The sequence below is a fragment of the Dermacentor andersoni genome, chromosome 2 (assembly GCF_023375885.2).
Source record: "Dermacentor andersoni chromosome 2, qqDerAnde1_hic_scaffold, whole genome shotgun sequence".
Lineage (NCBI taxonomy): Eukaryota > Metazoa > Arthropoda > Arachnida > Ixodida > Ixodidae > Dermacentor > Dermacentor andersoni.
In genome coordinates this window covers 59,451,921-59,472,472 of record NC_092815.1, presented here as the reverse complement: position 1 = coordinate 59,472,472, position 20,552 = coordinate 59,451,921, and the positions used below count along the sequence as shown (strand labels likewise).

Here is a 20,552-nt window from a genome sequence, read left to right as displayed (position 1 = left end):
CCTGGCAAATGCATACCTGTTCCTTTTGAGGGGCTTTTGCCGCTGCATTTTTGACCTATCACTGACTCTGGTTGATGTTAGCCTTTCAATGAACATATTGCTAAATATTACATGCAGTTTATAACTGGAGCCCCACTTATGGTTCTTCCTTTTGCCTGATGCAAATGTAGGTTAAGCATGTAGTACAACAAAACAAATTTAGAGAGAGAACTTATTCACGGAAAAGATAACAGGGAAGGAGATTACTATTTCACTGAGTCACTCTATGCAAACACCAGCTATAGTACCTCTGCAGGCTTTCCCAGGTGGACTTCCAAGTTGAGGGCCAGGCGATCCCACCAGTGGCCTCTGCGGCTTTGACAGTAGAGCTGCAGCAGGAATTTGGCCACACACATTACTAGCTAGTTCATGTTATCAATGGTAAATATGTGCAATTTTCACATGCAGGCTGCTACATATAGTAGCTGGTTTTGTCCATGTGGGTGTGTGCACCAGGGAGTTGAGTAAATGAATCTGTTGCTAATTTACAGATAGGGTCAACCTGGCCAGAGGTGCTCCCTGTTCAGTCTGTATCCCTCAGTTGATAGACAGGCAAGAGCTCATAAACTCCGAAGATGTTCATAGCTACTAGGTTGAAATTGCAATACAAGCACATATGAACACCATCATTACTTGAAATTTTACTTCTGGTGCACACATCAACCACTTACATGTACAGTCACCAACACAGCAGTGGAAATTCATTACGTTTTGGTCACCATAATATAACCAGGGGTGCTATAATTTAAAGCTATTCCAAATTTTTCTATTCCAATTTTGCAATTAGCCCTCCGCGATTGGTCAAAAACTTATTTTGGACCAGCCCATTTTGCCTGTCTGTCACGTGACACCACGAAAACTGCGATAGCTCCCCATCTGATATGACGTGTACACACTGATTATGCATGATTGGACTGAACAAAAGAAAAGTTGTTATTTCTGATTTGGCACCTTTTCACCATTAGCCCTCTGCTATTGGTCAAAAGTTTTCGGGCTACACGCACTTCACCTGCCTGTCACGCGACATCACAATACCTCGAAAACTAACCGTGCCAAAGTGACATGTACGCATTAAAGATGCATTAATATGCCGAACAAAACTGCATATCTTCTGAATAGCTGCAGGGTGCCTCATTCCGAAAGGAATAAAAGATGGCTGCTGCCGATCACTCAGACACTGGCTATTCACACCTGCCAGAGAGCATGGATTTTTCTGCATATAATAAAGCTTTTTTAAAGCTTTTTGTGTGGCCATGTAACGTTTTCGAGCACTTTCGGCACGTTTACGACCTCACTCTGCCAACTTTTCTTTGCTGAGGATCCGTTTTAGCGGCATTCTTAACCTTCCGTTGCACGCCGGTGCGATTTTCAACCAGCCACCGCAAGCTAAGTAAGGGAAAGCGAACCAATCGCAGACGCCAGCCCCACCCACTTCATCCGGTTATCTATTTTCAGTACACTGGCTCTGCCCCATCAGAACCCTCGCCACTTGAGCTTGCTTCTCGCCTCCTGGTAGCCAATCACAAACAAAAGAACGCTCAATGTATAGCAATGTTATTCATTTTGAAAGTAAAGAAAAGTGGCCTCCTATAAACTAGGAGAGCTTTTGATTGGGCTGTTTAGGCAACGCTGCAGGTCACCAACAACTGCTTGTGTCGGCGGTTGCGTAAATTTGACGTCAGGAGATTGGAATAAAAACATATTGGAATAATTTTACGTTATAGGGCCCCTGAACACTAATACATCACAATGCATGAATCATTGTAAGCATCATCTTGAACAACTATACTAAAATTGTAATATAAGGAGACAACTGATTTCTTTGTGGTTCCAAATACATTTGTAATACACACATTAAATGAGAAGGCTGACATCAACTTTGGAACAGCCTTTTCACCACTGGTGTCACTACCATTTTGACAAATAAAAAAAGGTGTTAGTGTCACGATTCTCCTTTTTTAAGAGCCCCTCACGAGGCCAGGTAGAAAATTTTAGTTATACATTAGGAGTTGTTACATGCCCTCTAAAGAGTGTTCTACTGCAAGAACTTTTCAAATTAGTTCATTAATATCAGAGACAGAAATTGCTGCAAACCCATGATTTCGGGATGCAAGCACCACCGCCAACATAGACTATCTCTCCACTTGCCCCGTCTAGCCTTTCCAAGCAAAATTACTTCCCTGCGTTCTTCGATAGCGGAGTTGGAGGATTGCATGATAAATACATCACGGGCCCCGCCATTTTCTTTTTCCTCTCTGTCGCGTTTTTGCTGATTGGCGCACTTCTGGTGACAGTCTCATGCACGCACTGTTGCGTTTGCCATGTTTCGTGCAGAGGACGATTTTGCGCTCTCTGCACGAGAACAGCTGATTAGTCGTGTAAGTCATTGCCACAGTCACAAGCACTGAGACAGACGCGAGAGTATGAAAGAGCATAATCGCGGCACTGGGACATGGTAGGAAATTACATAATTTCGTTCCCTGCACACGACTGAACGACATAGGAGCAGGCAGACACAACGGAAGTACATCTCTCTTGCTATGGTATGAAGTAAAACAAAAGCACACAAACATTCGGTTTGTATGTTTTATTATTTCTCTTATCTTTCATTCGTCTACTCAAGCAATAGATTAAGCAAATAGCTGATGTTGCCTAGAATAATTCTCAAAGCCACGTGTCACTGTGAGTGACATCACAGTACTGCCACGTACGTGGGCACACTTATGCGATTGACATAGACTCTCTGGCTGGGAGCACAAGCCCGCGAGAAGAAAGGCAAACGGAATTTGGCTTGAAATTTAAGCTCTTTCAATGGCATGTAGAGATGTAATACTTAGCAGACACAATTGTTAGCGCGCATAGTATGCAATGTGCTTGTCAGCTCAATATGGCCAGACCTGGTGAGGGCCCCTTTAATAAATCTGTGAACTTTAAATTTACCTACATATCAAACTAAATGGTCATCTCTTTCCTCACGTAATGCAGACTCTGTCAGTGCCTGTGCAGAGGTAGCTAATTCAAAAATTAATGGCAGTGCCATGCATTACCTCTTACAAAAAATGAAATGAAAGGTACCTCAAAATAAGATACCTTCCCAAATTAGAATACCAAGCAAAATTTTACATTAACTTCAATTCATCAGTACCTCCAATTGATACATTCAGAAGAAAGGTAAATAAAGAGCTGACACTCTCAACATTGCTAGATAACATTTTCTTCTCTGTGCCATGAAGTACAACACTACAGAGTGATCTCACTTCTTGGCTTAGAAGTTCTCGGAGAACCTTAACAGCATGTCTGTATTCTTTGAGGCGCTGCAGCACATCGACACCCAAGCAACGGCACCGAGTGTAGACACCACACATGCTGAAATGCCTCAGGAATGGTGCCAAAGATTGGTCCCTGCAAGAGCAACATTTGAAATTGCCCAAATGGAGCAAGGCAGCAAATGAATTCTGAATGTCAGTGTCACCTTTTCTGGCACTCCAATGCTTCAGTACTTCTAGCTAGCTTTTCCACATCATTGAAGAGCTGCCTAGCCCGGTCCCATTTCTTGTCCGTAGTGGCTTGGATCAGCTGTGCCTCGAGAACTCTTGACGCTTCATATCTGCAGTACAAACAAACATTTCCAACACAAAACACTACTACATGCCTTATGTTTCTTTTTTCTCTCTCTCTCTTTGGAAGATCACACAGGGTAGCAAACCTGTAGCCTGAGGTTTGCCACAGCAGGAGAGAGGCGCTGGGCAAGAGCCATCACTATCTCGTCAATTTTAGAGACAGTTCTCTCTTTTAACTCTGGCTGCTTCAATCCTTCCGTCTCAATGATTCACTCAGGATGGTCATGTGACCATGCAGCACTGCAGTGATTAAGCTACAAAGAGAGAGGTGGAATATGGGTCAATGCACCCGCATACAGAGAGAATCTTTCTGCAGTAGCAATGAGAGCACAGAGGCAACTTGGAATCTCAGGTTGCTTGCTTGTTTCGTGCATCTGTCTGCCAACTTCCTCCTTTTGCCACAACTTCAACCAGCAGCAGTGAGTGCAAGCCATGGCCTCTCCAAGACAGTGTTTCACAAAGTGCCAATAAATGCACTTGGTTTCTGGGTGAATCGTTGTGAGTTGTCATATTGTGCATTTGCTCGCCAAAGTATGGCCGAGTGCAGTGGTGCATGGCCATGCATTTCCCTAAAAAAACAGGTTTACATGGCCAAAGCCAGACACAGCATTTACATCTGACACACAATGTTTAAGTTTTCTCGTGTAGGAATTCGGTGCACTGGTCTTATCAAAGTTGCTATTAAGCATGACACAACATTTGCTAGAGTTGTCGCAAGCACCAAATCTACTACAATGTGCGATGATGCCCGACAAATATTGGCTGCATGAAAGCCATTGCACCATCCAACTGCCAACTGTGACTTTCACCTTTTGCTGTTCCCGAGTGCCTTGTTGTTTTGAATGAACAAGTTGGTTGACTAAACAGTTCACCCCTTTGAGTATTGTCACATCCTTTCCATCTGCATCTAATTATCTGTAACACTATTACTAAAATTGCCTTTCTGAAGAACTCTGAACAATACCAAGCAGGAATAGATTACACGATACATGTAATGTTCACTGCTTTTAAAAATGCAGCAAAAGAAAATGCTGTTAAACAAAATGCTAAACACACATTAGCATGCATATAACCTACCTGACTAGGTCCAGTCGTGAGGGGAAAATTGTGTGTTGCCTGGAAACCTCATACTCAGGGAACGCCATCTTGCCTGCTGCTACCAGCTGTAAGCCATACCTGTATACAGATCATACAAGCCATCCTGAATGTGCCTCCTATTTTTGTTTTAAACCAGCCGTTGCATCTAGCACAACTCTGCTTCTTCACAAACTACATGGAGAGCTAATTGCAATGTTCAAATAGCTAATTAAGTTTCGCTAGTAAACTCTTAATTCATCTTCAGGCAGATGCTTTAAGTGCGGAATTTAAGTACGGGAGTGATAAAGTCATATTTATTACCAGAAATACTCTAGCACCTGTCTTTAGATTGCTAAATGTGCTATTAAATACAGTGGCATTCCAGTTAACACATTCCCTAAAAAGCATCCCTGGCACAATGTGTAAAGAAACTGAGTGAAACTCCAACTCTGCCAAATGGACACAACTTTACTGATAAGCTTCAACTGTGCAAATTCGAGAGGTAGTCTAAAGAGAATAATTAAGAAGTCAATTAGCAGAGGTCTGTAGATGAGCTAATCAGACATTGTGGTCTGTCATGCAAGTGATGTCTGCTTTTTCAAATAAATCCACATTATTGAGCATAATTATGTTATGTTCCACAAGGAACTTTGTTTTCATCTTTTATACATAAGAACAGATACACAAGGTGGCATTTTGAATGTGTTGGCAGCCACAATTTCAAGCCGAGGAGCATCACTCACACTTGCGGTGTTTCCCCCGCTTCATCCATGTCCCACGGTGTTCCCAGGGAGAAGAGCCTCAGCAAACGTCTCCAGGCATCTCGCGGCTCATCACACAGCCGCCATGCGGGACCAAGCAAAGCCAGTGCCCTAACACATGCAAGAGCAATTCACGGTGTGCATGCAGAAAAGAAAACTGCATCCATCATGAAAAGCTGCCTCTGTGCATAATTTCAGTGCAAATGAGGCCACGATTTAGCCAGAATAGTCATGTGTATGCCTGGCACTCCTTGCATCAGGCTCTACTCTTGTGCAGAGTAGCAGGCTAGATCGGGTTAGCTCAGGCCAACCTCGCTGCCTTCTTTCAAATAAACTACCTCTCTCTCTCTGGCACTCCTATTCACACAACATTTTGTACATAGTTATGATTATATTTATTAACATTGTTTATTGCCTGCTGAAGAAATTCAAACTGAGAAAAGAAATTTTTGTTGGTATTCTAATAATTAATGTTCCAATCAGATTCATTTATCACTCAAGCCTTTTTGCCTGATATAATATGAAGTGACTGCCTTCACAGCATATTTAGCCTTTCTGTAATACCCTACCATTCCTTGGTAAACATTATTTTAAAATCTTTTAGCATTTTTCATACAACTAGCAAATTGCTTGATATCACAAGTAATATGGCATAGATTTTTTACTTATGCTTCATATAGTCATTTTTGCACTAGCATGTGTGTCTAATTAATTACCTTGCTTTTATGTGCTAACTTAAAATCCCGTCAACTAAGCTATAGTAACGTATCTGTGTGCCAAAAAATGCAATGTATGCGTGCTCATAAAGTCTACTTCCACAACGTGAGTTAGTACCTAATGCAACCACAAGCAAATGCACCAACCAACATCTATACATTTTAAATGCTTGCACTCAGTTTCGTTTTTGGTATAACTTAGCCACTTTTTCACTTTCATCACAGAAGTCCTCATGAAAGTTTGAACCAGAATTAGTTATATCTGTTGATACTGGCCACAATGTAATGAAACCATTTACTAACATGTGCCACTTTATTTCAAAGATTTCACAGCCAGCCAACACAAAAGAGTAAAACTAAACTAGTGAAGTTTTCTTCCTTTGACAGGTAAAACTTTGACTGGAAGCTAAGTTTATGTCAGTAATTAGTCATTAGTTAGAGTCAGTAATTGGTTGATGCCAGTCAAACTATAAGTTTTCTCTGACAGAAGAGCTTAGTTGATGTCAGTAATTGGTTAAATTTACACTTCCAATACATAAACTGTGACACACATCGTAATACTTTGACAGCCAAAGTCCAATACCATCTGCTCAACAAGAGGCCCAAAGCAACAACTAGAAATGGAACAAATTGATTGCTGTTATAAAGTATGCTTGTCACCGTTTTAGTGCCAGCTGCTGAAGAGATGCCTGCTTGGAGCCAAATAGCACAGTCTGCTGCTTGTTGCAGTGGTCCAGCAGTGAGTCTGCAAGGCTTCCTTTTCCCTGTCCACTCGTCCTGAGCTTAAACACTTGGGCCAAGGTCTTCAGCTCAAAAGGTGAAAGCAAGTGCAAGGCCACATCCAAGTCTTTCAAACTTGCAGCTGGTAACAGTCAGATCAGTTGTCAGCAGGGCTTCAAAATACATTGCACGCTTCCAAAGCTTACCGTCCTCTATGTAGCCTTTGTCTCTTAAAGTAAAGAGAATTGGAGAGAGATCACTGGCAATGTCAGGGTAGCCAATTTTAGATGTTCTTCGCCACATGTGCTTTCGCTGAAGAAGCCGAGCAAGCAGCTTCTGACATTTATCTGTAAAACAAAACAGTGCATTACAATTACTCTGCAGTCCACTTATACAGAAACTAGATTGGTGCACATGTTGAGAGCAAGCATTGTCAACACAAAAGAGCACAAAAAACAAACACGTGCCATCAGCTTCTAGAAACTCGCAAAACATATCCTGTTCCTGCTGGTTGAAAAGGTTCCAGTCGTCACTGCCTTTTACTGAGTTAACAATCAATACAAGGTTCTCCAGATAGTAGGGACTTTTTGTTGTGCTACCATCAGCAGATTCTTCTAGTGGACTTGAAGAAGACCGCACGGTTGAGTCCAACTGCTTGTATTGCATGTTCTCTTCTTTCACTTCTTTCTGCATACTTTGTTTGAAGCCACTTGGTCTTACAGGCACACCAGTAGCATTAGCTAGTTTTTTCACCGGGCTTAGAAGAGTCTGTACAGTCGGCTTTAACTCTCTGCACTCTATATCACAGTACTTCTGGTTTTCTATCACAGCACCTTCCTTTTGAAGATCTTGTTTAAAATCACCGGTCTTGTTGCTCACACCACCATCACTTGCTGATTCTTTCACTGCGCTTAAATGAGTGTGTACAGGCAGCTTCGATACTCTGCATTCTTTATCACAGCACCCCTTACGTTCTGTCGAAGCACTTTGCTCATTAATGTGACATATTGAACTTTCTAAGTTATCTTCCTCGGCCATAACCTTTTTGCATAGACCTCTCTTAAGTCCCTTTTTAGTAATTTTCAATGAACCAAGTTCACTGCTGCTTTGTTGTGACGGTACAATTTCAACAATTTCCACGTCACTATCATCTTCGTCAGGAGGTGATGCAAGGCGGTAACAATCTAGTTTAATTTTTTTACTTTGGCCATCTTCGCGCAAACGGGTGACTTTATTTTTAAGTGACAGTTTTCCGCCTCTTTTTGTCGATCTTGGGGAAGACTTTACGGGTCTTCCTGCCGACGTCTTGGTTGGGCTTGAGGATATAAAGAAGCTTGTGATTTTCGACTGGCCGCCTGACATTATGAATCAGTCGCCACCGCAAGGAATGTGAAAATATTTTTCTTTCTTGTTTCTTTTCATTCCATGCATGCATTCGTTGCGAGGTCCTGTCGACGTGCCCGCCCCACGACCGGCTTTGTGGCCCGCCCTGTCAGCGCTAATCAGCAGTTCCAATTTGAGCACAACTTAAGGGCCACACGTAGCGCAGAACTTTCACGTATTTCCAACGAAAACAAAACAACGCACGAAGCGCAAACAGTCGCCAAAATCATACTCGGAAATCTTCTAAGCGCGCCACTCGCACTTGCACACAACAATATGTGGAGAGATGAGGCATCCATAGGAATGAAGCCTCCACTGATAGGGAAGGTAGGCGGGTAGTGGTGGCGATAGGTCACCTACCGAAGCTACCAATCAGTTCTGGTTGTCGTTTGTCTATGATCCAATAAGCAGCGTCTGCTGCAAACATGGCTACCCCCGAAGTTCTGAAAATGCTTGAGGAGCGAATTGAAGAGCTAGAAAGGCGACTGACAGATCGCGACCCCACGAAGGAACCACCAAACAAGTCTAGCATAACGGTAACGTTCTGCATGTTAAAGCAGTTCCCTACTCGTCGCTAACGTTTCTGATTTCAGGAAGTGCTACTGAACGTCCATACGAAAATCCAGGCTGCCGTCGCATCTCGGGAGAAGTTGTCAGTGCTCAAAAAAAGTACGCAAGTACGCTCACGCAAGGTTCCTTTAAAGTTCACTGGTGGGTCACCATGTGGCTTTTGTAACTCCCCTAGCTGACGAGCTTGACAGATATCTGGACGCCGAATTTCAGGACCGGGTTGATTTGACAGAGGGTGCCAAGCTCCAGCTCATTCTAGCAGGTAGGTCCTGTTTGCCAGAAAACGTTAACGCTCTTTTGAGAAAGAAAAATGCCACCATTTAGGTTGTGTAAGTAAGATTCCATTAACTCGCAGCCCTCTTCTCCACACTTCTGGCCAGTAAAGAAAGAGAGAGAGAGAGCCGACGTATACGACCTTTCGGAAAACAGCAAGGCTGTTCCCTTCAGCAGTCGCATTAAGAATTACGCTTGCTTGAAATTAAACCACATACGGTGAAGCGTTGTCCGCATGTGACTCGCCTATTTGAAACCTTGCCCGCATATACCGCTTTCGAGCATTTTCTTAGTAAATTCTTTTTACAATTACTGTAATTGATATACACGAATTTGACTTCGCACATGGATTTGCGATAGTGTTACCCCAAATTCCGCTAAATTTTGTCTAGGTTGCGTTCAGAGTTCTCCCATGGCAGCGGGCTAAATGAATGCACAATTCGTTAAACACGTTTAAACGCCCCGGGTCACTTAATTGCGTACGTATAATTTACTGCTAAGGTCGTAATTAGTCCACAGACTTGGAATTTTGCCTACACATTATCTGCCCACATAACCTTCACACGTAATCTGTCCTTAATTTTAACCAACTATAAGCAGATTACCTTCTTTAGTTCACCGAAGACACAGAGGGAACCTGCCACGAACCTGGTATAACACATGAAAACGTGAAAAACGAGGTTTGAGTAACTGTTTGCAATGCTTCAAATTAAGCCAGGAACATTAGTTTCACCGTGCAGTACAAACAAGATTCCCCCCCATGTCCACCAAATGTACCGTATTTTTGGGAATGTAAGTTGCACATTTGTATAAGTCACACCAGTGTATAAGGCATACCTATATTAACTCATTCGGCTTGATGAAATGTCATTATGCACATTTGTACACTAATTGCAAAATGCCATACTTGATAAGGTAGAAGCCTGGGCGAATTGGTGATTCAACATTGACATGTGTGCACAGCGCAAAAGACGAGAACTGAAGGAAGAACACAACACAGGTGCTGACTTCAACTGATCTTTATTTGCAAAAACGCCAGAACTGTACACATGAGCAAAAGTAATTAAAAACAACTTTTGTATTATGTCACACATGAACCCCTATTGCATCACAGCCAGATACTTAATTTCGTTTTTGGTGAGGGCAATAGACGGCATGCTGATGCAAAGGTCACCTAGCCACTGTATCTTGTCAGCCTCTATGATTTCACGTGTAAACTGTTCTCGGTGTTTGGAGATTACGACGCAGTTTTCAAATTCAGGGTCACAATGGCAGTCTCTGCAGTGAATGCCAAGATGACCTTGCACGGTGGTGTAAACATAGTAAAAATGCTCTTTCAATCGCTCATTTAAACATTTGCCTGTTTGGCCAACGTATTTCTTTCCACAAGTCAGGGGAATCATGTAAACCGCACCCAGGGTGCATGCTCCAAACCGCTTCCTATGGTTAGTAGTGCAAATATTTCGTCGTGTGGCATGAGCATTCACATGCCTACAGAGCACTGATAATCATTCTGGGGCCAACTTTAACATCTACTTTAACGCACAGTCTCCTCGCGCAGGCCTCCTGCCTAACATATGCTGGGTACCCCAAGCTTTTGTTAGTTTCAGTAGCAGAAAAGATATTAAAGAAAATCAAGCTGGGAGAGAAAGCACCAGCTGACTGCGCTACCAGAGACAATAAGCCAATCACGGTGCTCCCTTACTTGCATAAGGTATTGCATAGCTTCAAGAAGATAGGCAGTAAAGTAGACGTTAAAGTTGTTTTTTCTGCCTCTGAAAAATTATCAGTGCTCTGTAGGCGTGTGAATGCTCATTCCACAAAACGAAATATTTGCACTACTAACCATAGGAAGCGGTTTGGAGCATGCGCCCTGGGTGCGGTTTACATGATTCCCCTGACTTGCAGAAAGAAATACGTTGGCCAAACAGGCAGATGTTTAAATGAGCGATTTAAAGAGTATTTTTACAATGTTTACACCGCTGTGCAAGGTCATCTTGGCAGTCACTGCAAAGACTGCCATTTTGACTCTGAATTTGAAAACTGTGTCGTAATTTCCAAACACCGGGAACAGTTTACACGTGAAATCATAGAGGCTGACAAGATACAGCGGCTAGGTGACCTTTGCATCAGCATGCCGTCTATTGCCGTCACCAAAAACGAAATCAAGTATCTGGCTGTGATGCAATAGGGGTTCGTGTGTGACATAATGCAAAAGTTGATTTTCATTACTTTTGCTCGTGTATATAGTTCTGGCAATTTCGCAAATAAAGATCAGTTGAAGTCAGCGCCTGTGCTGTGTTCTTCCTTCAGTCCTCGTTCTTTGCGCTGTGCACTCATGCCATACTTACCCATTCCAGGCTACTAAATTTCCGTTAAAAAAATTTTTGCAAGCCGCAAATTCTTGCAGAAAATGACTTCAACCAACAGTCCTCTTAGGCACAGAAAATCAACATTTATTGCACTTCACTCGAAGCTATCGAAGACCTCGTCTTCTGATGCAGTGAAATGTTAAGCAACTTGGACCAGCAGCATTGCTAGTTGACTATTGTCAGTCTCTAAATTTAAACTTTTACAACATGTAGCCACATCACTGGCATTGCTGGTACAGCATGGCATGCTCAGGAAAAAAAGATGCTCATATTGGTTGTGCCAGCGTGCATTGTTTTATGCATATCTGTTGCACCGTTGCAAACACATGCACCAGTGAAACTTTTGGGAAAGAGCGCTACTTATGTTCCAGAAAATATGGTAAGCTCGATTTAACCAAGGATTTTTCCGGCACACTAGGAAAGGTAGCGTATAATGGTTATATAGCGCTTTTGAGCAGTTGCTAAAGGAATGTTTTACAAAAGCTGTATATCCACTCGCCTTTGACCTTGCATACTGATTTGCCATGTTACCCTTAATTTTGTTAAAGTTTGATCTTATTGGCTTTTTTAGGTATGCCATGGCATAGGGCTAAACGTTGCACTGCTCATAAAGCATACTTGTAACGTTCCTGAGGGCTTGCATGCATAATTTATTGCAAAAGCCGCAATTAACCTACCTGCTTTGAATTTTGACTACACATCACCTATAACGTGCCCCTTATTTTCACTAAGTATAAACATGGTGCCTTATTTAGTTCACCAAAGACATAGGAGAAACATACTATGAATCTCACATAAAGCATGAGAATACCTGAAAAATTAGTGTTCAGCGATTATTTGCAAACCTGCTAATTAAGCTAGGAATGTCAAAGCTTGCCCAGTCATTACACTTAGCATAACCCCCATTTCTACTGAATGGGAACTCGGTGTCACGTACAGTTCTTTTAGGACTCTGGGAAATGTTGCAAATAACAGCAGTGTGACTTATTGGAATGCTTGAGTAAGCACCTTTCTGCAAAGTCTGTAATTAATCTACACAGATTAAATGTTTATCCAATGTCACCCACAACATGCTACCTGCTTCAATGAAATAGAAACAATGTGCCTCACATAGTTAACTGAGGAGACCGAGAAAACCAATAGCATGTGTTGTATAATGCATTTAAATCAGGAAAAAATCAGTATTGAGTAATTATTATCAAAGCACATAATTAACCTACACATACAACACTTCAAACTTTCAGCACACATCACCTATAGCTTGCATCCTATATTCCCCCAAGTATAAGACCACTGCCACATTTGGTCCTCCTAGGGCAGCAGGGGGAATTTTGTAAATGTTTCATATAACACATCCAAACAAACTGAAAATTATGGTTCGGTAATTTTCATTTTTCTCCTAATAAAACTCCACGCTTCAAAACTGGTCTGCATGTCACCCCTAACATTCCCCACATTTCCTAAAAATATAAAATTAAGTTTTTTCATAAAACTACGAAAAGAGGTATAAATGTTTGCTAGCATTTGTAGTGACACTAACTGCTTTGCTGCAAAAATAATTCGTGCCTAGGAAAGGTGATGCAAATTGTATGTATAGAGAGTGTCTATTCAAGAGCAGATTGACATCTTTGTTTTCTGCATTCAAATCTAGAAGGGGCAGATTCCTTGACAGGAGAGCTATTTAACAAGCTATCTGCTCTTTGCCTTGATTCTCTAATCCTGTCATGGCTTCTTAATTTTCTTTCTTTCTGCCAGCAGTTCACTACGGTTAATAATTTCACCTCTTCACTCTGCAACATATCATCTGGCGTACCTCAAGGCAGTGTTCTTGGCCCTTTATTGTTTTTAATATACGTTAACAACTTGCCTGCTTACAACTTTTTGCTGATGACTGCATCATTTACTGCTAAAAAATTCCATGGATGATCACCTCGCTCTCCAATGTCACTTAAACCACATTTCAAACTGGTGTACTAAATGGCAAATGATGCTCAACCCGGCTAAATGCAAGGTAATTTCTTTCAGTCGCAAGCGTACAGATTCTAACTTCTCATACCTCTTTGATAGCACAATATTATCTCGGGCATCATCGTACAAGTATTTAGGTGTTCACCACACGCATGATCTTTCATGGGCCTTGCACATTCAGAACATTTCTGCCAAAGTTTCCAGATCACTTGGGTATCTGCACTGAAACTTGCGAAACTCCCCGAACAATGTAAGGAAATTGGCTTACCTAACAATTGTACAACCGCAACTAGAATTTCCATCAGCTATCTAGTCCCCATATCAAAACTACCTAATCAGAATGAGCTGTTTGTTTCATTACACAGAACAACAGTCCCCATTAGAGCATAACACAGATCAGACTTGATATCTCTCGAACCATTAGATTTTCGTCGTTCCATTGCTCTTTTATGCCTATTTCATAAATATCATTACAGCTACAGGCCATCTCCATTACCTCTGGAAGCGCCTTCACACATTTCACGTCGACTGCATAATCAATTTAGTATAAAGTTCATGCATTGAAGGACCCAAGCCTTCAATTCATTGGCACTTCCACCTGCCATTGCTCTTTGGAATGATCTTCCTAACTCTATTGCATCCATCTGTGACCACCAATCATTCCACTTATCAGCTGTGGAAACATTTTTCTAAGGAGTGACTTCATGACTTGGGTCTCTTCAGTTGGTTCGCATTTCCATTCTCGTTGCTATTGTGGTATGCCATATAATCTTGTGCATCTTACATCAATGACATTTCTTACATGACCACTTTTTTTCTCTTACGATATGTATTGGCCACATGTGACGCATTCATGTTACTCATGGTATAATACGATGTTCCTTGAGCCTATGTGTATATTTTTTTGTTATCATTTGCTCTGTAAAATTTTTCCCTCTTACTTCTTGTTTTGCATCTTGCGTCATTTTTTGGTGCTTGTTCTTATACTATTTATGCTGCTTTTTGTCCCCCTTACTCAATGCCCTTCTGGGCCCTCTAAGGTATTTTGAATAAATAAATAATGTATTGGATATTGAGGTCACAGTACTTCATTAATAGCTTTTTACTGTTGATAATGTGTTGCATATCTTTTTGGATTACATCAAATATAAGAAAGGGGAGGGGGGGGGGGGAGTGGTTAGGTTGCATATGGAGTACCTTTGTTAGTGTGACCAGAGCTGTAGGTGAGCGCTGAAACATAAAGAAAAGTCTAACCTGGAAAAGGGTAATGCTTACTCTATCTCGGTAGATCTGCAAGCACATCATTAAAATCCTGCAACAGTCCAGTGACACCTTTGCTTATGTGATTAATGGCCCCTGTCTACTTTTCAAAAAGAGTGTGTGTTGCAAAGTTTTATTGCTGTAGAACTGTACACTCTATTAGTTTCCTCTAACCTTACAGTCACATGAATATTGTAGATAAGAAGTGTGTGCAGAATCACTGTAATAGTTTTATTTTATTTGTGCAATGGGATTATATTTGTATGAATAATGACTTAAAGTACCACAAAAAGATTTTTTTATTGTGAAAGTAGCTCATCATCAAGAACAAACATGCTCTTGTGGCCCATTGTATTACTTTGTAGAGGAAGACAGAATCCGACAGGTGATTGCTGCTTACCAAAAGATGGAGGACCTAAAGCCAGTCCTCGACAGCACTCACATCAAAGGTAACCAGGCCGTGTGTAATTCACATTCTCGCCTTTGTAAAACTTGTTTTTCTTTCATTAGATGCACCAACTCATATTGGCAAGGTTTCAGCACTTGCTACTATTCAACTTGAGCAACAGGTATGTTGAATATATGAAGATTGCTTTCATTGGACATATTTTTGCTACTCTGCGGTAAAATTTGCTTTTCCCATCTCTCATTGAACATTGGCTGTTATTTTCTTCCACTTTGGGAAATGTTGCTTTGGGCACTACTTGTTTATTGCATAGGAATAATATGGAGAACTACTGGTTAGTGACTGTTCACATGGCAGCATCACGCAGTAGTTTGTGTGTGGACTTCATTTACCACACTTTGCATCATTTAACCTTTGTTCTGCTCAGAAATTTTACATTTTAGTGTTCTATGACTGCAAATCGTTTGTTTGTTGTTGTTGTTGTTGTTTTTCTTTTTTTTTTATTGCATTTTAGGAGCAGGCTGATGAGCAGACCAGGAATCTGCACCACCTGCTAGCAACTTACAATGACCTGGTAGGCACTAATTATTTCTGCTAAACGCATGATTGCTGGCTAAATTCTTGGCTAATGCTACTGCATTTTGAGATAGAGTGACACAGAAAATCACTCTGTTCATAGTTTACAGTGTACGACCGACAAGAAACCACTCACATCAAAAGCATCACATGGTTGTGGTGTTGGAGACTTTTTACTGATCAGTAGAATGAGAAATGCAAGGGCACATGCACTACTTACATTTCTTTACAGTCTGCCAAAGCATACATCTGGTTTACTGTAGCACAACAGTAATCTCAAGTGGTGTTTTGGCATCAGTGTGTTCCATTTGTTGCTAAATGTACAGTAAGAAACATCAGATATTCAAAATTTACCTTAACTTTCTTGGCTGTTTACTACAGACTCCTTCTCCTTGAATAGTAGAGGTAGCAGAGCCGAGAATGTCCACTGTCACTCTGATTGACACCAACCTGAGACGCTATGCTTGTTTTGTCTTACATCTCGCACATCTTTGTTTTCTTTTTGTAAATCACTTTCTCAACCCTAGATTGTCATAGCTTAGCATTACTTTAGGATGCAACGTCAAGATATTCATAAAGCAACACTGAGATCAAACAATGCCTTCTGGATACAGTCATAGATTATTATCCTGAAAATCCATCTTTGTTTGCTCCATGCTGAGAGAATCCCAGTTCAAGACAGCAGACAACTTAAGAAGACGGATCGAGATACATCATCCAGATGTCAATGTAGTACAGGATTCCTGCACTGGGCTGGCAATCTCGGAGGTTATGCATTACAGGGCATCACACTTTTGCAAATTGTTACATCGAAGTGGAGGGAGCTTTAATCAGTTATTCTGCAGAAGATTCTGATAAACATGTCCAAATGGCCTTCTTTTTTTTAATATTCAGGTGTAGTATAAATTTTTTTCGTCAAAGATTGACTACTATCTACAATTTATGATAAACAGAACATAAACATCATGAAAAGCAGTTTTTTCCATAAAGTTTCATACAATAATTACTAGAGGAAACTCTGGCACTAGTCTCTACAGAAGCTGCAAGCAGGCTACTTGAGCCAGCTTGGGAATGATAATTAGTATATGGATTTGCCTAAACTTCATCTTTCTGGCTTCAGATGGCTTTGTGGCTTTGTAAACTCATCATATTCAAGAAGTGCTGTGTTATAAATAATTAAATAAACATCGTTAAACTTGTCCGATGGCAGGATTCACACACAGGACCGCTAGCACAGAAGCCTAATATTAGAACCATCGTGCCATGGATGCATGCATCTACAAGCGGAATAGAACACTCCTATGAATTTCTCTTGGGCGACCCAGTGCGTTTCAATTTTGCCACCTTGACAGGCTGAACCGCTGCAATTAGTACCAATTACGTGTGTTTGTAAGGTCTTTTGTATTTATAAGAACATAGATTGCCTTGAAATTTAGGACAATTATAAGGCAAACAAAGCATAATAAACAAAGCCACGAGAATATCTGAATCCACAAGCACGAAGATCAGACAGATCCATGTACTAACCATCATTACCATGATGATGGCAATGCCATGATGATGGAATGATGGCAATGCCAGAGTTCCCTCCATGGAATGAACATTGTAAACAGGGATAAGGTGCCTCAGAAAGGCTGGCCAGCATTTCTAAGGCACCTTATCTTTTTATGTAACCTTTATACCATGTGTGCCACTCCATCCGTTAGTCCCACTTTTTGATTTCAGAGTTCCCTCTAGTAATTATTGTAGGGAACTCTATGGTGTGTGGCATGCAAAATCGGTGATGACGATGAGCCACTATTAACAGGGGCGTATTTTTACTGAGCAGAAGGCCCTAGCAGACGGTCATTCCTCGGCGAATAAAATTTTGGCCCTCGCGCCAGCTGCACGTGATCCGAGTCACGCGCCCGTTTCGCTTCCTAGGCTGTCCCTAGCGAGCTGCTATTCTCCTCATCTTCCTCTACGTCGATGCTGCTACAGGTGTTTTCATTCCTGCTCTATGTAGATAACATTTTTTCTTACTAAGGCTCCGTCTTCAGTAAATGTGGTGATTTGGGAATATTGGTCCACCAATCTATCACTTGTTGACTTAATGCTCCCATTTGCTATCCCTTTAAAAATCTGCCTAGTTATTGGACAGTGCTCTCATGAATACGTTGAGCTGAATACTATTATTCCTGTACATGAAGCAGGGAGCCTAAAATTTTTTCTCTGAAGGCTACATGTCCTTTCCTTCAGCTTCTTGAAGTCCCTGCTGCTTTTCACATTCATTGTAAGGCACCAGTGAGCTTGATGGCTGTTGGCCAAGTTCTTTTAAGGCATTGCACAGAAATGGCAGTGGCACCTTCTTATGGCAAAGAACAACACTACTGTGCCAATATACTATGACCTCGAAGGTCAAGCAGTGTGACAGCTCAATCTCTCAAAGTATTGGTGTAGTGTAAGCAAGATGAGGACTCCAAATAGAACATGAACACACAGACGTGCACTACTATTCTGTGTTGTCACCATGCTTGTGCTACACTAGTATCCCAAGTTAACATAACAATAAGCCAGCATTGCAACACTTGTTAAAGCTCGATCTCGGAAGCCACGACAATACCGAAGCATAGAGCTTCGCATCAACCCAGCAGCAGAGCTTGAAATGCATTAGAAGTTACAAAAAGTAAGAGAAGTCTGTGAGGGAACCTTCAGCAGGGGCTACAGCTTATGTTAGTATGAGGTGCGTGCAAAAAAAATATTTAAAAATATATTCTTGAGTCTTTTAATATGAGACATATTCCATACCTTTAAGACAGGTTTTAGGGCCCCTTTGACGTTGTTGTGCAGGTACTAATGGCAGCCTATGTTTTTCAGGTGAACACCATATCGAAGCAGCTCTTGCTCTGGGACTCCATTCTGACAAGCAAGCTTGAACAGCAGAACACGAAAACCGTGTCATCTGAGTAATATTTTGTGAACAGAGGCAACTTGATTCTGTTCAGCAAAACAGGAATAAAATTTGTAATTATTTTGCTGTGTCAATGTGCAGGAAATACTGGTTACTCATTTCTGATCATCATCATATCATTAGCCTATTTTATGTCCACTGCAGGACAAAGGCCTCTCCCTGCAATCTCAAATTACCTCTGTCCTGCGCCAACCGATTCCAACTTGCACTTGCGAATTTCCTTATTTCATCACCCCACCTAGTTTTCTGCTGTCCTCGACAGTGCTTTCCTTCTCTTCGCACCCATTCTGTAATTCTAATGGTCCACCAATTATCTAACCTGCACGTTACATGGCCTGCCCAGGCCCATTTTTTTCCCCTCTTAATGTCATTTAGATTATTGGCTATCCCCATTTGCTCTCTGATCCGCACAGCTCCCTTCCTCTCTCTTAACGCTGTGCCTAAAATTCTTTGTTCCATCGCTCTTTGTGCAGTTCCTTAACTTGTTCTCGAGCTTCTTTGTCAACCTCAAAGTTTCTGCCCCATATGTTAGCACCGGTAGAATGCATTGATTGTACACCTTTCTTTTCAATGATAGTGGTAAGCTTCCCATCAGGATCTGGCAATATCTGCTGTATGCACACCAACCCATTTTTATTCTGTGAATTTCCTTCTCATGGTCAGGGTTCCCTGTGCTTAAAGGGACACTAAAGCGAAAAAATAAATCAGTTTAGACTAATGCAGCATTGTTTCAGAACCCTGCAGGCAGTCATTTCAAAAAGATAGTTTGATTATTAGATGAGAAAATGAAGTTCCAAGTATCAGTATTTGAATTTCGCGCCGAAACCCCAGCGCCGGTACGTCAGCGTGACGTCAGGGATTCCAAAGTATGTTTTCGCATTTGGGCCACGTTGGCTGAATAAAGGTTCTCGAAACTTGCCATGTTTAATATTTGGTTCCCTTATAACACAATGTAGTCAATCTGTACCGCTATATATAATTAGTAGGCCCTAGAAGATGCCATCAAAATCCAAGATGTCACAGCCCCAGGTGCGGGAACTTAAGTAGGCGTCGCCACCCGTATTTCGTTCTTGCGATTTTTCTGGCTTACCAAACGTCTTATCATTGTAAGAGTGGTGTTTTTGGTGTTGTAGAACGGTAATTTACTTATGCAGAAGAAATCATTTTTCACTTTAGTGTCCCTTTAATTGACCTAGGTAAACATACTCCTTCACAGACTCCAGAGGTTGACTGGCGATACTGCACTCTTGTTCCCTTGCCCGGCTATTCATGATTCAGGTCCTCAATCATTTGTTGTAACTCGTCTCCAGTGTTTCTGAACAGAACAATGTAATTTGCAAACCGAAGGTTGCCAAGATATTAGTCATCGATCCTTACTCCTAAGCCATCCCAGTTCAATAGCTTGAATACTTCTTTCAAGGATGCAGTGAATAGCATTAGAGAGATTGTGTCTCCTTACCTGACACCTTTTTTATAAGTATCTTTCTACTTGTAGAAAATCAAGGTAGCTGTGGAATCTTTGTATATGCAGTAGAACCTCGTTCATGCGTTTTGGAAAAAAGCTGAGGAAAAACGTCCCAACCGGGAAAACGTACATTCCAGAGTAACAAAAAATTTGACAGACTGAACTATTGTTGACATCTACGCAATGCGAAGCATCGCACCAACCATTGCGGCACGAGGCGCCGACGCGCGTCGAGCTGGTGGTGCTCCTGCAGCCCAAGGCGCATTTTCTTGTGTTCCTATTGCGTGGTGTTTTAAGAGGGCGACGGGAAACCAAAACGAAATTGAGCTGGTGGTTGACGCCGGATGCCGCCGAAGCAAAACGCGATGCCCACATCATGCCAAGTTGGTTCTTTAT

The 20,552-nt window shown here is 41.6% G+C and overlaps 2 protein-coding genes across 4 annotated transcripts in view; one reads left to right on the top strand and one right to left on the bottom strand.

Annotated features, from left to right (window-relative positions):
* The window catches only part of LOC126542226 (fanconi-associated nuclease 1-like), a 58,037-nt gene that overhangs the window by 24,593 nt on the left and 12,892 nt on the right, over positions 1 to 20,552 (bottom strand). Inside the window, exons 1-8 of one of the 3 annotated variants that reach the window (XM_055077111.2) lie at positions 7,401 to 8,606; positions 7,140 to 7,280; positions 6,874 to 7,075; positions 5,480 to 5,608; positions 4,737 to 4,835; positions 3,512 to 3,646; positions 3,297 to 3,441; positions 288 to 368 (exon numbers count right to left, since the gene is read on the bottom strand). In XM_055077111.2, the coding sequence (XP_054933086.1) occupies positions 288 to 368; positions 3,297 to 3,441; positions 3,512 to 3,646; positions 4,737 to 4,835; positions 5,480 to 5,608; positions 6,874 to 7,075; positions 7,140 to 7,280; positions 7,401 to 8,295 (1,827 nt within the window). In that variant the 5' untranslated portion in view covers positions 8,296 to 8,606. Of the gene's footprint in view, positions 1 to 287; positions 369 to 3,296; positions 3,442 to 3,511; positions 3,647 to 4,736; positions 4,836 to 5,479; positions 5,609 to 6,873; positions 7,076 to 7,139; positions 7,281 to 7,400; positions 8,607 to 20,552 lie in introns of those variants that run through there. The other 2 variants (XM_050189188.3, XM_055077112.2) reach the window with 2 other exon arrangements.
* DCTN3-p24 (Dynactin 3, p24 subunit) lies at positions 8,717 to 18,765 on the top strand. Its single transcript, XM_050189208.3, has 7 exons — positions 8,717 to 8,852; positions 8,910 to 8,985; positions 9,062 to 9,148; positions 15,125 to 15,208; positions 15,270 to 15,328; positions 15,680 to 15,739; positions 18,598 to 18,765. Exons 1-7 carry the CDS (start codon positions 8,742 to 8,744, stop codon positions 18,688 to 18,690), a joined length of 570 nt encoding a protein of 189 aa, XP_050045165.1. The 5' UTR covers positions 8,717 to 8,741; the 3' UTR covers positions 18,691 to 18,765.